Source organism: Neolamprologus multifasciatus, chromosome 7 (genome assembly GCF_963576455.1).
Source record: "Neolamprologus multifasciatus chromosome 7, fNeoMul1.2, whole genome shotgun sequence".
NCBI classification, from domain to species: domain Eukaryota; kingdom Metazoa; phylum Chordata; class Actinopteri; order Cichliformes; family Cichlidae; genus Neolamprologus; species Neolamprologus multifasciatus.
The window spans coordinates 26,003,511-26,022,667 of record NC_140445.1 but is presented as its reverse complement, the minus strand read 5'-3'; the positions used below and the strand labels follow the sequence as shown (position 1 = coordinate 26,022,667).

At 40.7% G+C, this 19,157-nt stretch overlaps 3 protein-coding genes across 8 annotated transcripts; 2 read left to right on the top strand and 1 right to left on the bottom strand.

The window, feature by feature from the left end:
* Window positions 1–7: 7 nt before the first annotated feature.
* LOC146514410 (uncharacterized) lies at window positions 8–1,482 on the top strand. The gene is made up of 2 exons (XM_085166463.1): window positions 8–454; window positions 691–1,482. The coding sequence occupies exons 1-2, from the start codon at window positions 50–52 to the stop codon at window positions 1,339–1,341; spliced, it is 1,056 nt and encodes a 351-aa protein (XP_085022589.1). The 5' UTR covers window positions 8–49; the 3' UTR covers window positions 1,342–1,482.
* Window positions 1,483–1,496: 14 nt separating this feature from the next.
* On the bottom strand, window positions 1,497–2,902 carry LOC146514409 (uncharacterized). Its single transcript, XM_085166464.1, has 3 exons — window positions 2,538–2,902; window positions 2,241–2,381; window positions 1,497–2,092 (listed from the first exon to the last, which is right to left on the bottom strand). Exons 1-3 carry the CDS (start codon window positions 2,770–2,772, stop codon window positions 1,650–1,652), a joined length of 819 nt encoding a protein of 272 aa, XP_085022590.1. The 5' UTR covers window positions 2,773–2,902; the 3' UTR covers window positions 1,497–1,649.
* Window positions 2,903–2,964: 62 nt separating this feature from the next.
* On the top strand, window positions 2,965–18,250 carry rbm18 (RNA binding motif protein 18). Of its 6 annotated transcripts, none has more exons than XR_014875099.1 (6): window positions 2,965–3,143; window positions 4,079–4,192; window positions 8,729–8,855; window positions 9,644–9,724; window positions 13,323–14,070; window positions 16,886–16,934. XR_014875099.1 is itself a non-coding variant. In XM_085166467.1 (6 exons), the coding sequence occupies exons 2-6, from the start codon at window positions 4,086–4,088 to the stop codon at window positions 17,064–17,066; spliced, it is 603 nt and encodes a 200-aa protein (XP_085022593.1). In that variant the 5' UTR covers window positions 2,969–3,143; window positions 4,079–4,085; the 3' UTR covers window positions 17,067–18,250. The 6 variants fall into 6 exon arrangements, 4 of the variants coding, with proteins under 4 accessions (XP_085022593.1, XP_085022596.1, XP_085022594.1 ...); XR_014875098.1 differs by having other exon boundaries at window positions 9,644–9,730; XM_085166467.1 differs by having other exon boundaries at window positions 2,969–3,143; window positions 9,644–9,730; window positions 13,970–14,070; window positions 16,886–18,250.
* Window positions 18,251–19,157: the final 907 nt, after the last annotated feature.

The following is a 19,157-nucleotide window of genomic DNA, read 5'->3' as shown; positions in this document are numbered from 1 at the left end:
TAGGAGAATGATATAGGGCTTTGGAGTTGACGTCACGCCGCAATGCATTATGGGAGCGCAGCGCCATTTTCGGGGTCTACGAATCCAAAGCCCTATTCACTTTGCTGGAACGACGACAACAAGAATCATGCTTAAAAGCAGCTCAAAAGAAAACGGACGGTATAGAGACCGATTGCGTCCAGAGGCGAAGCAGCGTTACTTGAAAAAAATAGAGTGCATCGCAAATCTGGACCCGTACGAAATACGGCAGTGGAGTAAAGACCCAGACGACCTACCGCCACTGTCCTACCCCGATGTCTCCGCCTATCTTGTTTGTGGAGTAAGCGCCTACACAGCGAACCAGTTCCGAAATTACAAGTCACTGGAGGCGCACATCCAATTTACCAACGGCTGGGTGCAAGATTTGGGTATTTTCAAGCCGCCAAACTCTGAGTACGTCGTCATTCATACCAAGGTAAGTCAGCTGAAGCGCATCAAGTGTAATAGCCATTTTCCACCCCCCACCATAATTAATGTTATACATTTATCATCGAACTGCTAAAATATCGTTATCATATTATGTGCCCATAATTGTAAAGTAGATGCAAACTAACACGTTGATAATCGGGCAAATTATTAACGCCAATTCGTGTCCTCCCTGTCTCATTTCATTTATTGTCTTTACATCAACCTTGTCCTTGTATGTTACAGGTACTGCACTCCCAAAGATTGAATGAACCTGCATTACGACCATGGGTAATTGTAAGCACCACGGGGAAGGTCGAAGCTGCACACTGCACCTGTATGGCCGGAGTTGCTGAGACCTGCACCCATGTCGCTGCACTTCTATTTAAAGTGGAGGCAACAGTGAGGATCCGTGGCACAAAGACTGTCACAGATGAACCAGCCTACTGGGTTTTGCCGGGGAACACAACCAAGATACAGCCAGAGGTTGGCCATAACATTGACTTTCCATCTTCAGCAGCACAAAAAAAGACTCTTGATGAAAATATAAACAGACCGTCTGTGGTGAAAGGCAGAAGAAGCCGTCCTTCAAAACGAAAGATTCCTTCTGCTACGTTTGAGGAGTTGTCACCAGTGTTAGACACACTTCATAAACACAATAAAGCAGTGTGTTTGTCTGGATTGGAGAAATACTACACATCACACACTGTACAATCATCCACATTACCAATGTCTCTGGCTTGTTTGCACAACACAGGTGCACAGTCCCTTGGTCTTACCGAGCTGCAACTACACTGTGTAAAGTACATAAATGCAGCAAAAGTTACTGAAGAACAGGCAGAAGCTATCGAGGTACGCACAAGACTGCAACACAAGAGAGCATTGAAATATGTATAACTTGATTTCAAACCTGCAGCACTTACCATGTAACAATTGTCAAACTGTAAAATAAAGAGTGAAATACAGTTATTTGTTATCTTGCTTTTATTATAACGTCATTTTAGTGAAACAGGTACAGAAATGGTTACATAACGTAATGTCAGTGTGTTCATACAATAACACATTAAAAAAAAGGTTTTACTAGTACTATGTCTTCAGAGACATACTGAGAGTTTTCACAATTATTAATTAACAAGTACAAGTCTCATGTGTGCCTGGTTTCACTACCACACTAGGGCACATGTTAACCAAAACACAACACACCCTCACAATTTTATCAATGAAGGTAACGTCTTCATCCTCACATTCTCGAACACGGACATAAAAATAGCAAAACAAGTAAAACCAGTGTAATATTTCACTTTTTCCGTATCATCCTTTAAAAAGTTTTCATTCAGCTCTGTCTTGTCCAACTTTGATTTAAGCTTTCTGTTCTCCAGCAGCCGGTTTATTTCTGCTCTGCTCTGTACACAGCGCACACAATCATTTGTCAGTCTTTGATCTTCTGTCTGTTTCTCTCTGATATCACTGTTTTCTGCATCTGCACCCGTTACCTCTGCTTCTACTTGTCCAAGACAAATTTGGCCCTCAGCCAAAATAACAAGGTTGTTATGGAGTTGCTCTCCTGCGGTGTCCATCTCTGGCTGCTCTTCTGTGGTAACTTCTGCTGGGGCTTCACCTTCACATTCTGCAGCTCCATTGTGAAAGCCTGTCCAATAAAAAGAGTGCAAATACACAAGGGAATTTTAAAGTGGTTTATACATTAAGGCAGTATGAATACTCAAATGTTTGTGTTAATTGACTAAGATCAACTTTTAAAATAAGAAATTGTGGTTGGGGGTGCGGTTGTTGTTTACCTCCTACTAGTGCTTTTTTTTGTTGGCGTTGTGTTCGCCTCCTGTGACGGTCTGAATGTGATGTTCGGATTTCGGAGTGCCCCATGTGTAGCATTGGTACCCAGTCTGGATTTGTTTGATCCATTTCATAGGCAGGCTTCCCTACAGTTGTGCAAAAGAATTAGCGAATCTTTACATAGCACATATGTCTGCAAAGTCACTCCATTCATGTTTGATCGCAATTTCTATAACTTCCGAGACCACCAACGATAATATTATTCAGCTATAAAGTGTGATATGAACATATCTAGCACTTACCGGAATGAAAATGTCTGGAGCACACCAAGTGATATGGGGAGATGGAACAGAACTTGATATCAGCTCGTCTCACGGCTGCTATCCAGGCTCGACGCCTTCGTTTGGTAACATCCGATACATGAGCTCCTTGATATTGCTTCCAGGTTGGAAAAGCATAAAAAGACAACCCAAGCTTATTCCCGTGCCGATCGTAAGATCGAACATTGCAGCCGACCACACAGCAAGTACGAACCATGGCTGTGCTTTCGCTCCTTCATCGCTTGCTCTTAGACCCCGAAAATGGCGGATCAGGCCAAAATCCTTTCCACGCCCACCCCCGTGACATCACGCTCCAAAGCCCTATAGGTGATACCAAACAGTAACCGAGTGCTCCCATAGGACTCTGCGCATGCTCAAACAATCTACATCATCACCCCGCGCCTTTGTTGTCAGACGGTAGCGAGGTATCGTCAGAGCTAGCTCGCCTAGTCTCTAATATAGAACGAAAACAGTTTAGGAAATGATTATTTTGACGTTTTGACGCACCAGAATCATCCCGAAGGTGGGATCAGTGGTAAATCAATTCGAAGAATTCGCCAGCGAAGAGGAAGTTTGACAAACAACGAGGTAAACGGAAACTCACTTAGCTAACTGCTGCAATCTACTGCTCTTCCATAACGAAGTGACTGAGAGCTCATCTTCATCACATATGCTACCACCTGCATAACCGTGTCTGGTTTAACTCTACCCGGGCTGATCTATCCGAAGAAGTTCCGCAGTTAAGGAGTAAAATTGTACGGTTTGTTAAACTAAGATTATCTGCTTAGCTTTTCCCAGATGTGGAGTCGGAGTTTTGCTTTTTCAGATGTTTATTTGACAGTGCGAGGAAGTAACCCACACTACGTCGTTTCCTGATTCTGTTTCCTGATTAGGTTAAAACCCCTGTTATGAAACATACATCGGCGCATACATTGCACACAACTTCTTTAAATTTTAATTGAATGAAATTAACTGAGTTAGATCAGAAAATCCCTAAATTTCACTATTTAATTGGACACTTTTCAGAGATTAGATCATTGGCGTGGTAGTGGCTATGTCGTAGAAAGCATGTTGGTGGTGAAACTGCGGAGCAGAAGGAAGAAAAAGGTTCGTGGATGTAGGGAAGGAGGACATGCAAAGGGTTGGTGTGACAGAGGAGGATGCTTGGGATAGTGTCAGATGAAGGAAGATGATCAACTGTGGCGTCCAATAAAGGGCAGCTGAAAGGCAAAGTTTTGAGACTCTTTATGATTTATGTGCAGTTAATGTGGAAGCTGTTTATCTGACGCTTTACTTTTTTGACCTTTCCTGGATTTTTCCTTCAATGAGGGTATAATTAGCTGAATATCTGTATTTGGTTGAACTTACAGATGCCCAATAGGTGTCCAGGTCTTCTCTGGTAGGTTCCTTCATGTTCCAGAGATTTCCAGAGGCAAACGCCCAGCTGTTGAGTGTCTGAGCTCCATGCAAATTCATACTTGCGATAATCAAAAACTCTGCCTTTTGCTTCTTTTATCCCACAGATTCCACATGTCATCGGCAGCAGAGACAGTTGAAAATGCCTCTATTATTTCAGAGAGCACGGCCCATGATGGAAACCGCTTGTGGATAGGAAACATTGATCCCAAAATCACAGAGTGAGTAAAAAAAAAGTCAGCTTCTGCTTTAACGCAAGCTCATATTTCATCTTCATTGATCCACCAGATATCACTTTAGATAGTGTAAATTATCTACAACACTTTAATCCGTTAGTAATGATTGCAGGGATCTTAGCTCATAGTCAAAGACCCACTGGGATTACAATAGAGCTGTGGCATAGTGAGCATTTTTAGGAATTAAATGTAACGTTTTCAGCCTCAAATGTGCGAAAGCGCCACTTTAATATGGAGTAACATTTAGTGATGGCTTTTAGTGGGTGATCTGTGGTCACTGTAATAGATGGTATGAAACTGAGGCATTGGTTTGTACCTTCTACCCCATAGAAAGGCAATGTATTGTGTGTCCGTGTATGATTGATTAACTGTGTGTGTAGAGTGTGTGTGTGTGTCACAAGCTGAGACTGAGCAGACAGGGCTGGGTGTGTGAAAGAGAGGCAGTGAAGCGCGGAGACCTGCTCGGCTAAGGAGCAGCCATCATTCCTCAATCACCTGCCCTGTTTACTGTTTCTGTGTCAACCTGGAGCTCAGTGTGTGTGTGTGTGTGTGTGTGTGTGTGTGTGTGTGTGTGTGTATGCGTGTGTGTGCGCGCGCGCGCATACACACACAGTTGATGTTTGGGTGGCAACTGGTAGAGGCTTTGACACCCAGAAGAGTCTTTACAGAGCATCACATGCAAATCCTTTTTGTTCCTCCTTCTTTGTGTTTGCTGCTGAATGCTAAAGACATCCCTGCATATGCTGTGATGAAGAGGAGGTAGTTTTTTGGGGTGAGGGGTGTGTTTGGCCGCAGCAGCCCCCATGCCTGTGGGGGCTGCTGGAGAATGTACGGGCAGCAGCTCTGGTGGGCGTCTAGACAGGCGTTTCCTTCCCCTTTCCCTGCTCTGCTCTGCTTCTTCTTAAATGGCCCTCTACTTCTCAGTATGGAGGGAAAACAAGAGAAATGCTCAAGGCCCCCGTTGCTGATTGGGAAGATTAATTAGCTCCGGGATAGCACGCAGTACCCCCTGTGTTTGTCTGGGTGAGCCAAACTCCCTGCAGAGGTGGAAAATAGACCTGAGATGCAAGGTGCTGATGCCACAAGGCAAAATGATTGAACTGAAACAAACTGTTTTCAGCATTTAAAATCAATACAACTATAAACTGCCCCCAATCTTAATTTATATCATTTTATTACAAAAGATGACATATGAGTAATTTATTCTGTGAGGGTGAAATTTTATTTCTTTGAGCTTGGATCATTTGGAAATACAAAAGTGTGCAAAAGTCTTAAGCCCCACTTGATTTCTTTATATTTTGCTCCCAGTGATACACACTTTGTCTTTTTTTAAGCAGTAGTTCTCCAGGCTTTCTGAAGGTCTTTGAATTATTATTTTTTTTTACATTGCACCCATCTTCAGTCCAGTCCTTGTACCTGGCCGTCCCAAAGGAATGTTTTTTGTTTGTTATGACACTTAACACTCACCTATGAATTATTCAAGTTTTAAAAAGGCACCTAACAAACTAGATGAACCAATGTTGTGTCTACACATAACACACAACTTAGAAATGAACCAATTTTAATGTGTATCTTTAGGTATGTTGTGACTAGCAGCCTGTCATAAAAGTATATAGTTTGTTCCAATTTCTGTAGTTGAATCTACAAAAACTGCCAAAAAAATTTTGGTTTGACTTGGAGGAAACAGTATTTTGCAGTAGCAAGGGGATTTCCAAAGAACTATCAGCTGAAAACTCTGTATTTTGATTTTGATCCACAATGCAATACCATCTGGAAAACATTTGAATAGCAGCGGTTTCCCAAAAACACTACCAATGCAGTGAAAGCATACCTGGATAGACAAAGACACAGTTGAACACTATCAGTCATGGACTGGCCTCCCCAGAGCACAGACCTCAACAGTACTGAAGCAGTGTGGGATCATATTTGACAGAGAACAGAACAAAAAGGAGAAACATCCAAAGAGGAGCTTTGAATATCCTTCAGGAAGCCTGGAGAACTATTCCTAAAGACTTCTTGTAAAATTGTTGCATTTTTCAGTGCTGGCGTTTAGGTGAGGTTTAGTTCTGTTTCATGTTTTCAGTGCTGTTTTAGGTTGTTCAGGGTAAAATGTTACACTTAATTTGAATACAGTGAAAAGCAGCACTGTGATTTTGTGTGAAGTGCACAGTTCTGTTTGATTGTAAGCTTCCCTGTTGAGAGAATTATGAAATTTTCCTACAAGTTCATCTCTTACAGTGAAGAGGGAAGAATTTATTCCACGCGTGATAATTAAATTGACCTTTTCTGCTTTTCATCCTGTTCAGATATCAACTGGGTTATGGGGAAACTATGATGTTGTTTCCCTTTTAAATTTTCAGTAAAAATCCCACAGTTCCTGTCACAGTGCAAGTTGTCAGTTGCACGTTCTTTTACTCTTTACAACTGCAGATAGCTGCATTGTCAAAAAGTCAAACCCTAGCTCCTCCTCTCCAAATTCTTCCCTTCTGACCTGCACTTTTCTGGACCGAACCTTTTGTCTTGTCTTTTTCTGGACTTGACTCACATCCCCCCCCCCCCCCCCCCCCCCCCCCCGTCCCTTCCTTCCTCTCTTCTTGTTTCCTAACTCTTGTATCTGTCATACCTGGCTTCTCACCTCCTCTCTTCTTTTGCCTTGTGCTCCTCTTCCTACACCTTTCACCTTGCCATCAATATCCCCTCTCTGAACTTTAGTCTCCGTTTGCTCACCTTTCCCTCCCTTTCCTCCCCCTTCTCTTCCCCTCTTCCTCTGGTGGGTTTTACAGCCCCCAGGAGGAGCTCTCCATTGTGGCTTAGCATCCAATAATGTTCTTAGTGTGTAACCTCTGTTAAAAATACACATATGCTCAAACGTCTAACTATATAGCTTTTTCAAAGGACGGCATAGTTCACTAGTGCACAGTTTTTGTTTACTGAAGTGTAAACAACAACTTAAGTGTAATCTAGGGCTAGATGAGCCACTGTCACATGGGGAGACTTGCAGGGTGTTGTCTGGGAAAAGCAGAAACTGTCGTTGGTCTAAAGCCCCCCAGGGAGTCGTAGAAGACATTAGTACAACCTGTAGCTTAGAACCTCGCTTCACTCTGAGAATGCCACATCAAGTCCCTTGCACATACACTGCACACTTGCACATTGACATTTTTCTGGTCACACACACACAAACCACTTGAGGATTAAAAATAACAGGCTCCTAAACAATAAAAGGTTGAAGCATTAATTTCTCTTTAACAGTCATACAAAACACCTGGGGTCACTCTGAGGCCTGGACAGTCACACAAGGCAATGGCACCGAATCAAGAACACAGGAGGGCGTCTGTTGGACTCTTTTCTTCAAGCGTTTCAGTTTTTTCCCCTGTGACAGAAGACAAGAACATGTAAACAACAATAAAATCAACGAATTGCTGAATATGTTTGGCTTCAACTGTTTGTGCATGTACACGCTCCTTGGGTTGACACAAACTATTAAAGTATACAAATGTGTAACTATAACCTTTTTTTTCGTAAACTGCTGATTGAGTTGCGGGTGTTGTCGTCTTTCATACAGTGAGGACTGCTAAAAGCCGTTTTTTTGCCTTCACTCGGGAACATGAGGAGTTAATTCTGTGGTGGTTTCAGTGACTAATCAGCAGGGTGATGTGTTGTTTCTTGTTGAGGAGTTTTCACAGTGATTCAAACTTGTTCTTGGACCTCAAACAGTTACTATAAATGAGTCCACTGACACTCTTAAAAGAAGTCTGCAACAATTTTGCTAATTGATTTCACCATTTCAGTCATTTTTTTGAGCCTGACTCACACAGTTGACCCCAGCATCTCGAATGTGTCAGCATATTGGAACTTGGGATGGACACTTTTTTGTATTTTCTTCTTAACAAAATGGAAAAGCACGTGCTGCTCAGTTTGTGTTGAAAACAATCAATCAGCCCCGGGGTATTTACAGTAGTGTAGCAGAGAATCTAGTCTCCAAGTGACCCTGAACTCATTGCTCTTTTCTGTACTGTCAAAAGAAATGTTTTTTTCCCATGGCTGCAAATTGCTGGTTAAACACGCGCGCACACACACACCTACAATCTCACAAACACTGCATAGCTCTTCAGTGACCACATGTATTCTCATTTGTATTCCTAAGCAGCGCCGCACAGTCAGTGGAGGTTGTTTGTGCAGATCTCTGTGCTCAGGGGGGATTTTAAGCTTCCTCTGTTTTATTCCCTCATTGTCCTGCTACTGTATCCTCAGCATTGTCTCAGTCAGAGATTTACTGTCACCGGCCTGCCACACCAGCTGGCCTGCTGCTAAAAAGGTGTCAGGGAGAGAAAGCTGTCATTCTCATTAGCCCTACTTGACAGATTTACAGGGGCCAAATACAGCATGGACTGAGACCCTTTTGCAAAATATCAAAGTCATTTTGCCTTTTTATTTCCCATTTTCTGTCTTTATGGAGCAGTCTTTTCTTACGCTTTTTTTTTTTTTTTTGCTCTCTCTCTCTTTTGCGCTCTCTCTCGACAGATATCACCTGGTGAAGTTGTTAGAGAAGTTTGGCAAAGTGAAACAGTTTGACTTCCTGTTTCACAAGTCTGGGCCTTTGGAGGGACAGCCACGAGGCTACTGCTTTGTCAACTTTAGCACCAGGGAGGTACGTGCAGCATGTTTATCTGCATATAAATGTCAGTTGTGTTAAAAGGTTTGTTAGTTTTTTAAACCCACAGCATGTGGCTTTGTACACTAGTACGTAAACTCAGATGCATGAAATACCAGATTTATCATTTCTAAAAGTAAATCCTCAGTTGGCAGGAGTAAAACGAATCATTTCATCAATATAGGAAAAATATTTGAACTTAAAGATCTGATGAGAAACAATTTTCATCCACTATGAGTTGGATGTTTTATGAAAATGACCCAAACTGAGTGTAAAAATGTTCATGAGTCAACCTGACGCAGTGTGCGTGTGTGTCCTGTTGAAGTGGGCTTTATAGGGAGCAGGTTTAAGCTTCACAGGTTGTTTTGGAGCGTGCTGTGGGATTGAGATAAGCATCTAGTTTCACAGCTAGTGTCTATCAGTGGGATATGAAGCCCTCCCAAAAGGATTATACAGAGGAAGTGTGTGTTTATCTTTCACACTCACACACACTTACATGTAGACACGCTTGGATAAAGAACTGCATTAATATAATTTAGCAGCAAAGCCACTTGCACATTTGATTAGATAAAACTGTATTTATTCACACTGCCTCTCATACGCACAGCCACACACTCAGACACCTCAGTTATGGCCTTCTGCTGTTATGAGGACTAATGATTTAATCACTCGGATGCAATCATCAAAGCTGATTTTTAATCACGACTTAAAAGCCGCCCCTCTGTCTTTCTCTCTTTTCCTCTTCCTTGTTTTCTCTGTGTTTGTGTTTCTGTGGCTGCATGCAGGAGGCTGAGAGGGCTATCCAGTGTTTAAATGGGAAGCTAGCTTTGTCCAAGAAGTTGGTTGTGCGCTGGGCACATGCACAGGTGAGGGTAAGTATCACGCTCACTCCCAGCATACAATACTGCTCTGAATGTGGCTGAAATTTTGGGTTTAATCTGCAGGTATAGAGACTAAATATAAATATTAGATCTGTGCATTAGAAAAATGTTAGGCTCTCTAATGACCGAAGGGTTGGGAGAAATCACCAAAATATCTTAAGATGAGGGACATGTGTGAAGGCAGAGGTCAATCTGGCTTAGGGTGAAAGATAAAAATGATCCGCCTGTAGTGGTTTTAATTTTAGTGTTTTTGCTGTCAGAGCCAGTTTACAGAGAACACAGGGATCCCAGCACAACCAGCATGCCTGTCTGTTAACAATAGAAAGCCTACTGGCGAAGGGTGAAAGGATATCCTGTATAGAGACGAATCACGCCCTACACACACACATACACACAAACACATGGTAGAAGGGGGTCAAGGTCAACGCTGCCGCCTTTAAGAGAACACGCTGTGAGATAAATCTGCTCAAAGATTTACCTAATAACAGTTCAATCAACCGTTTCAAGCAAAAGTAGTAGCTGTTTATATTCATGCTTCTACAAGTGTTCATTTAAAAAAAACAAAAAAAAAAAAAACAATTTTTGTGCCACTAATAAAAATGACCTTTAACCACTTAAGTAACAATCTCCCAACATCTTTGCCACTCGCCTTAGCTCACATGCACTTTTTTAGGTGCGGTACTATGAAATCAAACATTTCCTTGCATAACTATTGTCCAGTTATGCAAGTCAGTTATGCAGCTTGCATAACTGCTGCATGTAAAAACACTTGCATGCAAGAAGCATCTCTAGCGTAGGTTATACTAACAGGACGGTTAATCTCGTGAATAATTCAGTGTACTGTAGTGAGTGAATATAATCAGCTGAACAGGGTCTGGTTCTGACCCCTTTTTTTCTTCTTTTTTTAATAATTAGCAGTATGTGTAGGCTAATATAAATAATTATCAAACGTAATAATTGTTTTATTCTTTTAAAGCTTAAAATGACATATTAACAGTATTTTCAAGTCAAGTTGGGGTCATCTTAGATTCAACAGGCCCCAGACTGTAGTATCAGGTTTGTTAATGTGAGGATTTAAATGAATAAACAGGTTTTTGACTCTTTGCCTGCATGGCAGGCATACAGTAAATGCTGGTTCCTCTCAGTAAATACCATTTTCTGTCTATCAGCTCAGGCAGTTAAAACACAGCCTTGGAAAATATATATCTCGCTGTCCTCTCTGCTGCATACGTGACTAACAGAGTCGGAGAAAGTGCAAGTTTTTTTAGGAATTCGTTTTTTAATTATAATTAAATTGTCAGTGGGTTATAGACTGGGGTTGACCTTGGCTTCCAGCGAATGTTGTTGGTATTCTTAAGCTTTGATCTGTTAAAGTAAGCTAGATATGCGCATTTTTCCACTCTGCTGCAGTGTGTTGATGGACGGTCGTGATCATGTGACCCTGCAAACTGTCCTGCTAGACTTGATTGCTATAATTAAAGTTTCACAACAGGGAGTATCTCCGCCTAGCCTGCAGACATGGATTTGCCTCCCTCCTGGCAGAAATGAATTCACACATCACCATTATCGTGCCCTTTGTGAAAATAAATTAATATTTCAACCACAGTCATCTTCACATTGTTCATCAATCTTTCTCCCTCACGTTGTAGACTCCCCACATTTTCTTATTGTGAGTTTTAGGCGAGGAAAAGAGTAGAGGTTTAAGCATGACCCATGTCGTATGTTCCAAAAAAGACGGCACCGCAACGCTCAACTTCACCCATCACCTCAGGAGCTTTTTCCTAAGAGGTGTCTGATCATTAAACCTCCTTCTAAAGCATGCGATATGTGTGCTTTTCCCCTTTCTTAACCTTTGTTTGATGCATAATTTCAAGGGTTATGTTTCTTATTAGCTACAGAGATTACAACATGGGGTCAATTGCAGATCACCGCCAATTCCAGTGAAGCCGGTATACTGATATTTCAAGTGGACTAGTCTGTGAATTGCGAGTCACTAATTTTTGCAGTCCCGTCTTTGTGAGCAATCTTCCACTGATGGAGCCAGCTCAAGTCAAATTAAAAATGAATTACATTTTTGCCAGCCTGTCTTCATTGAGTCCAACCCAGGATGTGTGCTGGGATATGTGAGTCACAGACAGGTGGTGTTGAAGTTATCCAATCGTCCAGGCTTACATCTTGACTTTACTTAAAGCTTTGAAATGGAGGGAATTACTCTGATGATCATTTATTTAAGGATGTTCACAATCCTCAGATTTCCAAACCTGCTAATGCAACTGTTAAAGATGGCGTATTTTATACCCATACTTATATAAGTAAGCTTATCTATGATGCATGCCACCTTTGGAGATGAAATGATTTGTGTGGCTAAAAGGGTACAGTGCTAATTTATCAGCTTATCCTAGTGACCTTAGTTAGCAAGTGCAACACACAAACACACTTATCAGCTTATGCTTGTGTCAGGGCGCCTGCCGTGATCCTACCTCTAACTGAGTTACCCAGTTGGATGAGTAAAAAAAATACCCTCACTCGGAGTTGATCTGAGGGTAAACTTTTTTTTTTTTTATTACCAGGTATGTAAGTTTGCTTTTTAATGCTGCAAAGTGGAGCATTTTAGCATGGGAGTCTTTGGGGTCTCATTCCTTTTTCGAGCCAACCTCAAGTGGCCACGAGAGGAACTGCGGTTTTGTACACTTCTTCTTGGCTTTATTTGTTTGTACTCCGTGTTGTGTAATATGCTTTTAATTTTAAAATATCAAGTTATTTTAAAAGTAATCTATTACATTAAAGCATCATGTATGCATTAGTTACTCGTTTGAGTTTGTTTGCTTTACCAGAAACAATAAACGGTTTTCATTTAGTTTGTGCATGTTGATTATTCATCCTGAGCGTGTGAAGTCTTCTTAGTGTAGTTTACTTCATGATATTTCCAGCACCTCCTCAACTATATTACCACCCGGTTGGGTGAACTTGTTACTTGTTACAAAGTAAAAGTTATTGGTGTCATATTGTAAGGTGATACATCCAACACTGAATGAATGTACAAAACAAAAGTTTAACTACATTTGCTATGCATTTCTCACTTGTCAGCCAATTATAGTGCAGTAATTTAGATATATAGATTTATTAACCTAATTTAAAATGCTATCTCCTGAAAAACATAAATTTAACAACCCAAATTTAGCTTTATTTGCAGGTTTTGGAGTGTTTTCAGATTCAGTGTGCTCTTATTGGCTGCATTCAGATCTCTATGCATTCCAGCCACATGCCTTTAGGAATAGGTGGAAGGGAAGGGTCCTGGCTGGTTGCATGGTCATTGTTTTTACTCTTATTCTTGGCTATACATGTTGTTTATTTCATGGGACTGTATGTAGGAATGTGTGTGCGTGTGCTGTGCTGCATTTATGTAACTTCATTTAATGTCATGTGAGTCTGTCTCGCTTCCACAAGCTGAATTTTGCCAGATGGTTTCCAAACGTACTGCACACGGAAACTGCTGCGCCAAGCGCTGGAGCTTATCATTACCCATCATGTGACTGTTACTTTGTTTAGTTTTTCTTTTTTCTTTCTTTTTTTTTCTCCACAGGTTTCAGTTTTGGCTGTTGGAGATGTTTGGAAGGTGGTTTTGAAAGAAATGAGTGCACACGTTGGTTGTTGCTCATCAGCTGGTCCCACTTTTATCCTCGATCATCCCTTAGGGTGTGATTACAAGCCGGACGTGCTTGCTTGCTTCTTGGTTACTGTCTGTTTGACCAGAAACAAACAAGATCAATACTGTAGTTTAGTAATGTTCATATTTGTGGGAGAAAACTGGAGCTGACTTCAGAGACCTGCTGTTAGTATTTATTAGAAGGCCTGTTGTTTTCTAAATGTCTGCCTTATTGTATTTGGCCCTGTTCAAACTTAAAATGTATCTCAGGGGTAAAATGCTGTTAAACTGAGATTAATGATTAGGAATTGCTTGTCCTTTTTAGAAAGTTAAAGTTTGATTGATGTGTACTGTGAGCTGTAATCTATATCACAGTCCACATTATATATTTAGGACATATTCAGTGTCTTCCACTGATTGTCTGCTTCCCTGTATCTTGTGTATCTTCTGCCATTACTTGCTCTACTTGTTATTTTACTCCTTCTGTTTATCTCTTTTCATCTGTCTGTCCATACATGTTTCCATCATTGTTTGTGTGGGTCTTTTTTTGTTTGTTTGTTTTTGCCCACGTATGTTGTTTACAGAGGTTTGAAGGTTTTCGTAATGACAAGACAATGCCTCCCAGCCTGGAACCGTCGTGCAGCGGTTCAACAGAGGATGGATCCATAACAACCAACCACCTCAGGTTGGCATCAACAGCAGACACACACGCACACATATAAACTTTCTGCTGTTGTATCAGGTTTTGTTTTTTCTCTGAGTGTGTTCACATATGAGCTGAAGCCCTGAACTTTTGTATTTGAATGGATTTGAATTGGTGTCTAATCTGTCGGCACCCAATGCAAAGATGAGCCAGTGGGCATCGAATTGCCTTCTTCTTTCTCTACCTGTCAGTCTTGCTTAAACCTAAGAAAGAATTTCTAGCAGTGAGAATGCTGCTGAAGTTTACCGTCTCCTACTACAAGAGAGAGCTCCAACTACTAAAACCTGAGCCTCATAACAGTTGCCATCCTGAGAGAAACTTTATTGCATTGAGAAGGTGATAAAATGGAATTAGGACAGTCTGCTACCAGTCAGCCTGTGATTGAATTGGAATAAGTTGGCATGTACACATGCAGTCTATATCTGAGTAACTGTGATAAATCAGTGATGATCGCTAATCTGGTGCTATCTCCTTCATTGTAAATGCACTTCAACTGCTTACATTCAGAGTCTAGCGAGAACCTCATAGATCCGAAACAGAAATTCAGATATTTCTGTTTATCTATTAACTTTTACATAGGATTGTAACCAGTTGGCAACCAGTTGAGTCGTGTCCCCAACTGCAAAGAGACCAATTGCAGACGAGTTGCAACTGACACTAGTGTGATGGCAATGTTATAAATTAAACAGCAGTTATTTGCAAACCTTCTCCAATCTGTCTGAGAGTGACCGCACTCAGTCCGAGTCAGACTGCGATTGTTTGGAGGCAGGTTGCCTTCCACTCTGTGACCCATGCATTGATTGAAAGTGGGCACCCACAGGTTAGGGTGTTGAATGCTTAAGCTCTGGGTGACCAGTTGGTTGTTATAACTACTTGCAGGGGGGGTCACTGAATGGGGAAAAAAAAAAGTAAATGCAATCAGTAGAAAACACTTGTTTATTTTTTTTCCATTCCACTCATCCAACTTTGGGGGGAGGGCTGGAGAAACCCATGAAGCATTTCACCCACTCTGGGAGTGTGACCTTTTTTTACATCCACAATCACGTCTATCTTCTGACATACTGTAACCTTAATTAACCAAGCCAGCACAAATACATGAAAAACAGAAGTTTCAGACATATTTTGGACCTCATATGGGTCTAATGTTCTCTCAAGAGCTGTTCTCTTTCTTTTAGTGTAGTCCAAGTACCTTCTGAAAACATTCACATTTAATGAAACATCCATTTTAAAAACAGTCTGAGATGTCTTAAGAAGAAAAAAAGAGCTATTTCAACAATGTTCCTCAGTTTTTCCACATTCAGTTGGTCTGCTGTAATTATACTTGCATTACAATTTTACAGATGAAAGTGGATCTTTAAAAAAAAACACGCAAAACTCACACGCTTGAAACGAAACAATAGTATTTTACTCATTTATGATTGAAATAATCATTTATGATTTAGAAAAAGTTTAGCTATCCTCACAGCTCCACCTCTCCAGCAAGAGCAGTGCAATTTGTTAAAGAAAATGAGTTATTATTAGCTCCTCAGCCATTCTGATACTTTGTAAAGCTGTCCAGCAGGCTGGATTTGACCCTTTGCCAGGAAGCATGTCTGACACCTCTGCTATAAAACATTCTTCACGGTACTCAACTGTGGTGCTGAAATTATTGAAAGACCACATTGGCTCCAAAGACATCAATGGAAGTGTTGAAATTCTGTCCGACTCCAAAGTTTGCCATTATAGCAGCCACATTTGCAGCCCTTATTCCCATATACACGGCAGGTCAACCAATTAAATAAATAAAGAGCTGTTAAGTCACTCTGTGGCATTTTCGCCTCCTACTGAGGTAATATAGCCTAGAGTCACAGCAAAACGTAAAATACACAGCATGTATTTTATGCAGGCTACTCAGTGAGTATACATCCCACTGGCAACCAAAAAAAGGCAACTCTTGGACTTTAATCTGAACTATGATATTTTCCTTTACTATTTTGGGGCCTTTTTAGCCTTTATTTTGATGGGATGTTGAAGAGAAGACACTCAGCAATTGGCCTCACGGTGGATTCACCTTACCATTGTGAGGTAAAGCAGCGCGCTGATCAATGATCTTTTCATTAACATAAACAACAGTTTTAGGGGGATTAATAATGCATTTGCAGCCTATTTAAAATAAGACAAATGGAGTGTAAAAACGGTCAAATGCCAAATTAGGTTCCCCCGCGTGAGCAGACTCACTAAGCAGAGTGTTTTTTACCCTTTAAATGTGGAAGCTGTTAATTTTGTGAAAATATGTGACAAGATGTGGTTGAAAAAAAAAAAGAAGTAATTTCATGTTGTTGTGCAGGAACCTCTCATCTATCTGCTGCAAACCTCAAAGTCACTCTATCCACACAGCACAAGAGAGGAAATATACACTATAGCCCTCTTTTTTCCCTGATGGCCCCTCTATTGTTTTCCTCTCCAGTTTTTCTTTTTTTTTTTTTTTTTTTGCTACTTCTCGCACATACTCATTCCCTCATTTCCCCACCACCTCCCCACAAGCACTGCAATTTTTTCCCACAATCTTATCTCCTCTGCTTCTCCAAATTCTGTTTCACCATTTAAATAAAAGTAGTCCTCTGTTTCACTGTTCATTCTTCTATATTTTTTTTAAACCTGTCCACCCCCCTCTCACTAAGACTGCTATTACCTCCTCTTTCTGTCCCCCAGAGTCTGTCCATCAGCCCTATTTGTCCCTCACACTCAGTATCAACACTAGTATTCCCCCCCAGCCTCGCTGCTAACACCTCCTCTCATTTTTTCCTTCTTCCTCCAGCACAAGTGCTAAGATCCGCGCCATCGAAGCCAAGCTCCAGATGATGGAGGAGAATCCAGACGATAGCTACTCAGGCCCGTCTGCCTACGTTTACAACAAGCCGCCGGAGAGGAAACGCTGGGAGCCCTACTCTAAATCACACCACAGCAACCAGAGCAGGCCCCGCAAGTTCAGGAGATGACCCATCCTCCCACTTATTCTATCCCCAGCCACCCACCCCTTCCTCTCTAATCCCAAAGCCAGCGTCTACACCTCAGCCCCCACCTCCACACAAACAGTTTCCACATTCAGTGCTTTCGACTGTCCGATGTGGGGAAAATAAAAGCTCTCGAAGGTGAACCCTGACTGTTAAGGAGTAACCACAGCCATCATGGACGGCACCCAAAGTGGGTTTGGGTTTTTTTTTTTTAGTTATTTCAGGTCTCAGAATCATCAGCAGTTATTTAGCCGGACATGTGACCCAAACCTGGCTGACGTGCAGGTCGGACCTCTTGTCGGCCTGCCTCGTCACGATTTGCAGCGATTGAACACAGTTGAAAGTGTTAAGCAGTGTAAACGCTGCTTCTGTTTTGTTTTGAACACATCTTCTAACTTCCAGATCACATTATTTAATTAAGGAATATGTTTCTTTTGGAGGGCGGGTTGGGCTTCGGTTTGTCCTAATTGGTTACTATTAATGGAGTGTAAAAATAATAAGCCACAAGCCGCTTAGCGACTCTCACTGCGAGTTTTTTTGTGTGTGTGTGTGTGTGTGTGCGGGCGCGCTTGATTTCTCCCCCTTTGTTCTTTTTTTTGTTTTTTTTGTTTTTTTTCTTGGATCTAATTTTATACGACTGTTTTTAATGACTTTTGCGTAGCATTTAGATCCATCCCTGGTCGCATTCTTGTTATTTAAAATTCTCAATTAAAAGTAAATAATCACTTCGCTCCTGTGTTTTTCATGTTGATGGTGTTCTTTGTTGCCATTAAAATATTTTGTTTCCATTGCCCAAAAACTCCCTCTCCTCACCACATGTAACCCTTTTTTTGGGGGGTTTTTGTTTGTGGAAAATCAGCCATCATGGATCAAATCATTTATTTAAGTACCAGAAAGAGCATCTATGTAACAACATTATCCACAATAATCATATAGTCTTAGCTATTGTAGCCTTTTGAGGCTCACTTTTCCCACTCTGATATGATGAATATTAAGTAGTTCACTATTTTTGTGCAGTTCCTGTAAATACTTCCAATATTTGTAGGCCTTTTTGTAAGACTGATTAATGTGGACAAATTTTCTTTATTATAAACTGCATTTTTTTTTTTCCATTTGCTGTCATATTGGGCATTTTTATTGCAGTTTGGGGCTCTTACGATTTTTTTTTTTTTAAAAAAGAAAAAGAAAAAAAAGAGACGAAATCCTGATGAGACTGTAAACTGGATTTAATTGGCAGATGGATGAATTTGCCGGCCAAATGGCCTTTTCTGTTTTTGTGAGGTTACCAAGTAGGAACTGTTGGTCTACAGCTCGCAGCGGGCTAATTATTGGAGAAGACGGAAGAGCACAATTTCGTGCAGACCGATGGACCAAATCCTACCTCTTGACATCACTCAGCTCTTCGTGGGATTTGTTTGTTGCTGTAAAATCATTCATGCGGCTGCAGAACATTTGTGAAATCAATTACAGCATTTTTTTTAATTCTATTTTTATTTTATTTATTTTTTTATTTTCCTTGCCTGTAATTATCTGTTTTCAATAAAAGGCCCACTGGATAAATATATCCTTTTTAATTCATGGATACACATTCGGGTGTATTTTTTTTCTTCTTTTTTTAAACGTTTGGATCATTTTGATGGAATAATTTCTGAAGTGTAGATTTACAGATAATCATGGATCCGCTGTGGAAAGCGGGATGATTGACATATCGATCTAAACTATTGTAGGCTCAAACATATCCTGTAATTATAAAGCTCAGCCTTTTGTTTAATTGCTCCCTGAGTTTCTGTCAGCGTTTAGATTCAGTTGCATCAGCTCCTATAGTTTATGTATTTATGTATATGTCTTTATACTTTTGCATAATTGTATTAAGGATTTACATTAAAAACAAACAAACACATTAATCTGTGGATTTAAACGTAGCGCCAGCTGTGTTTGAAAGATCTGTAAATCGTGAACATTTGCCCTACTAATATACATCTTTTACCTTTTACTTATACATCGAATTTATTCTTATTTTTTAATGAATTTTAACTTCAACCAGTTTTATTTTATAAATACATGATGTCTTAAATC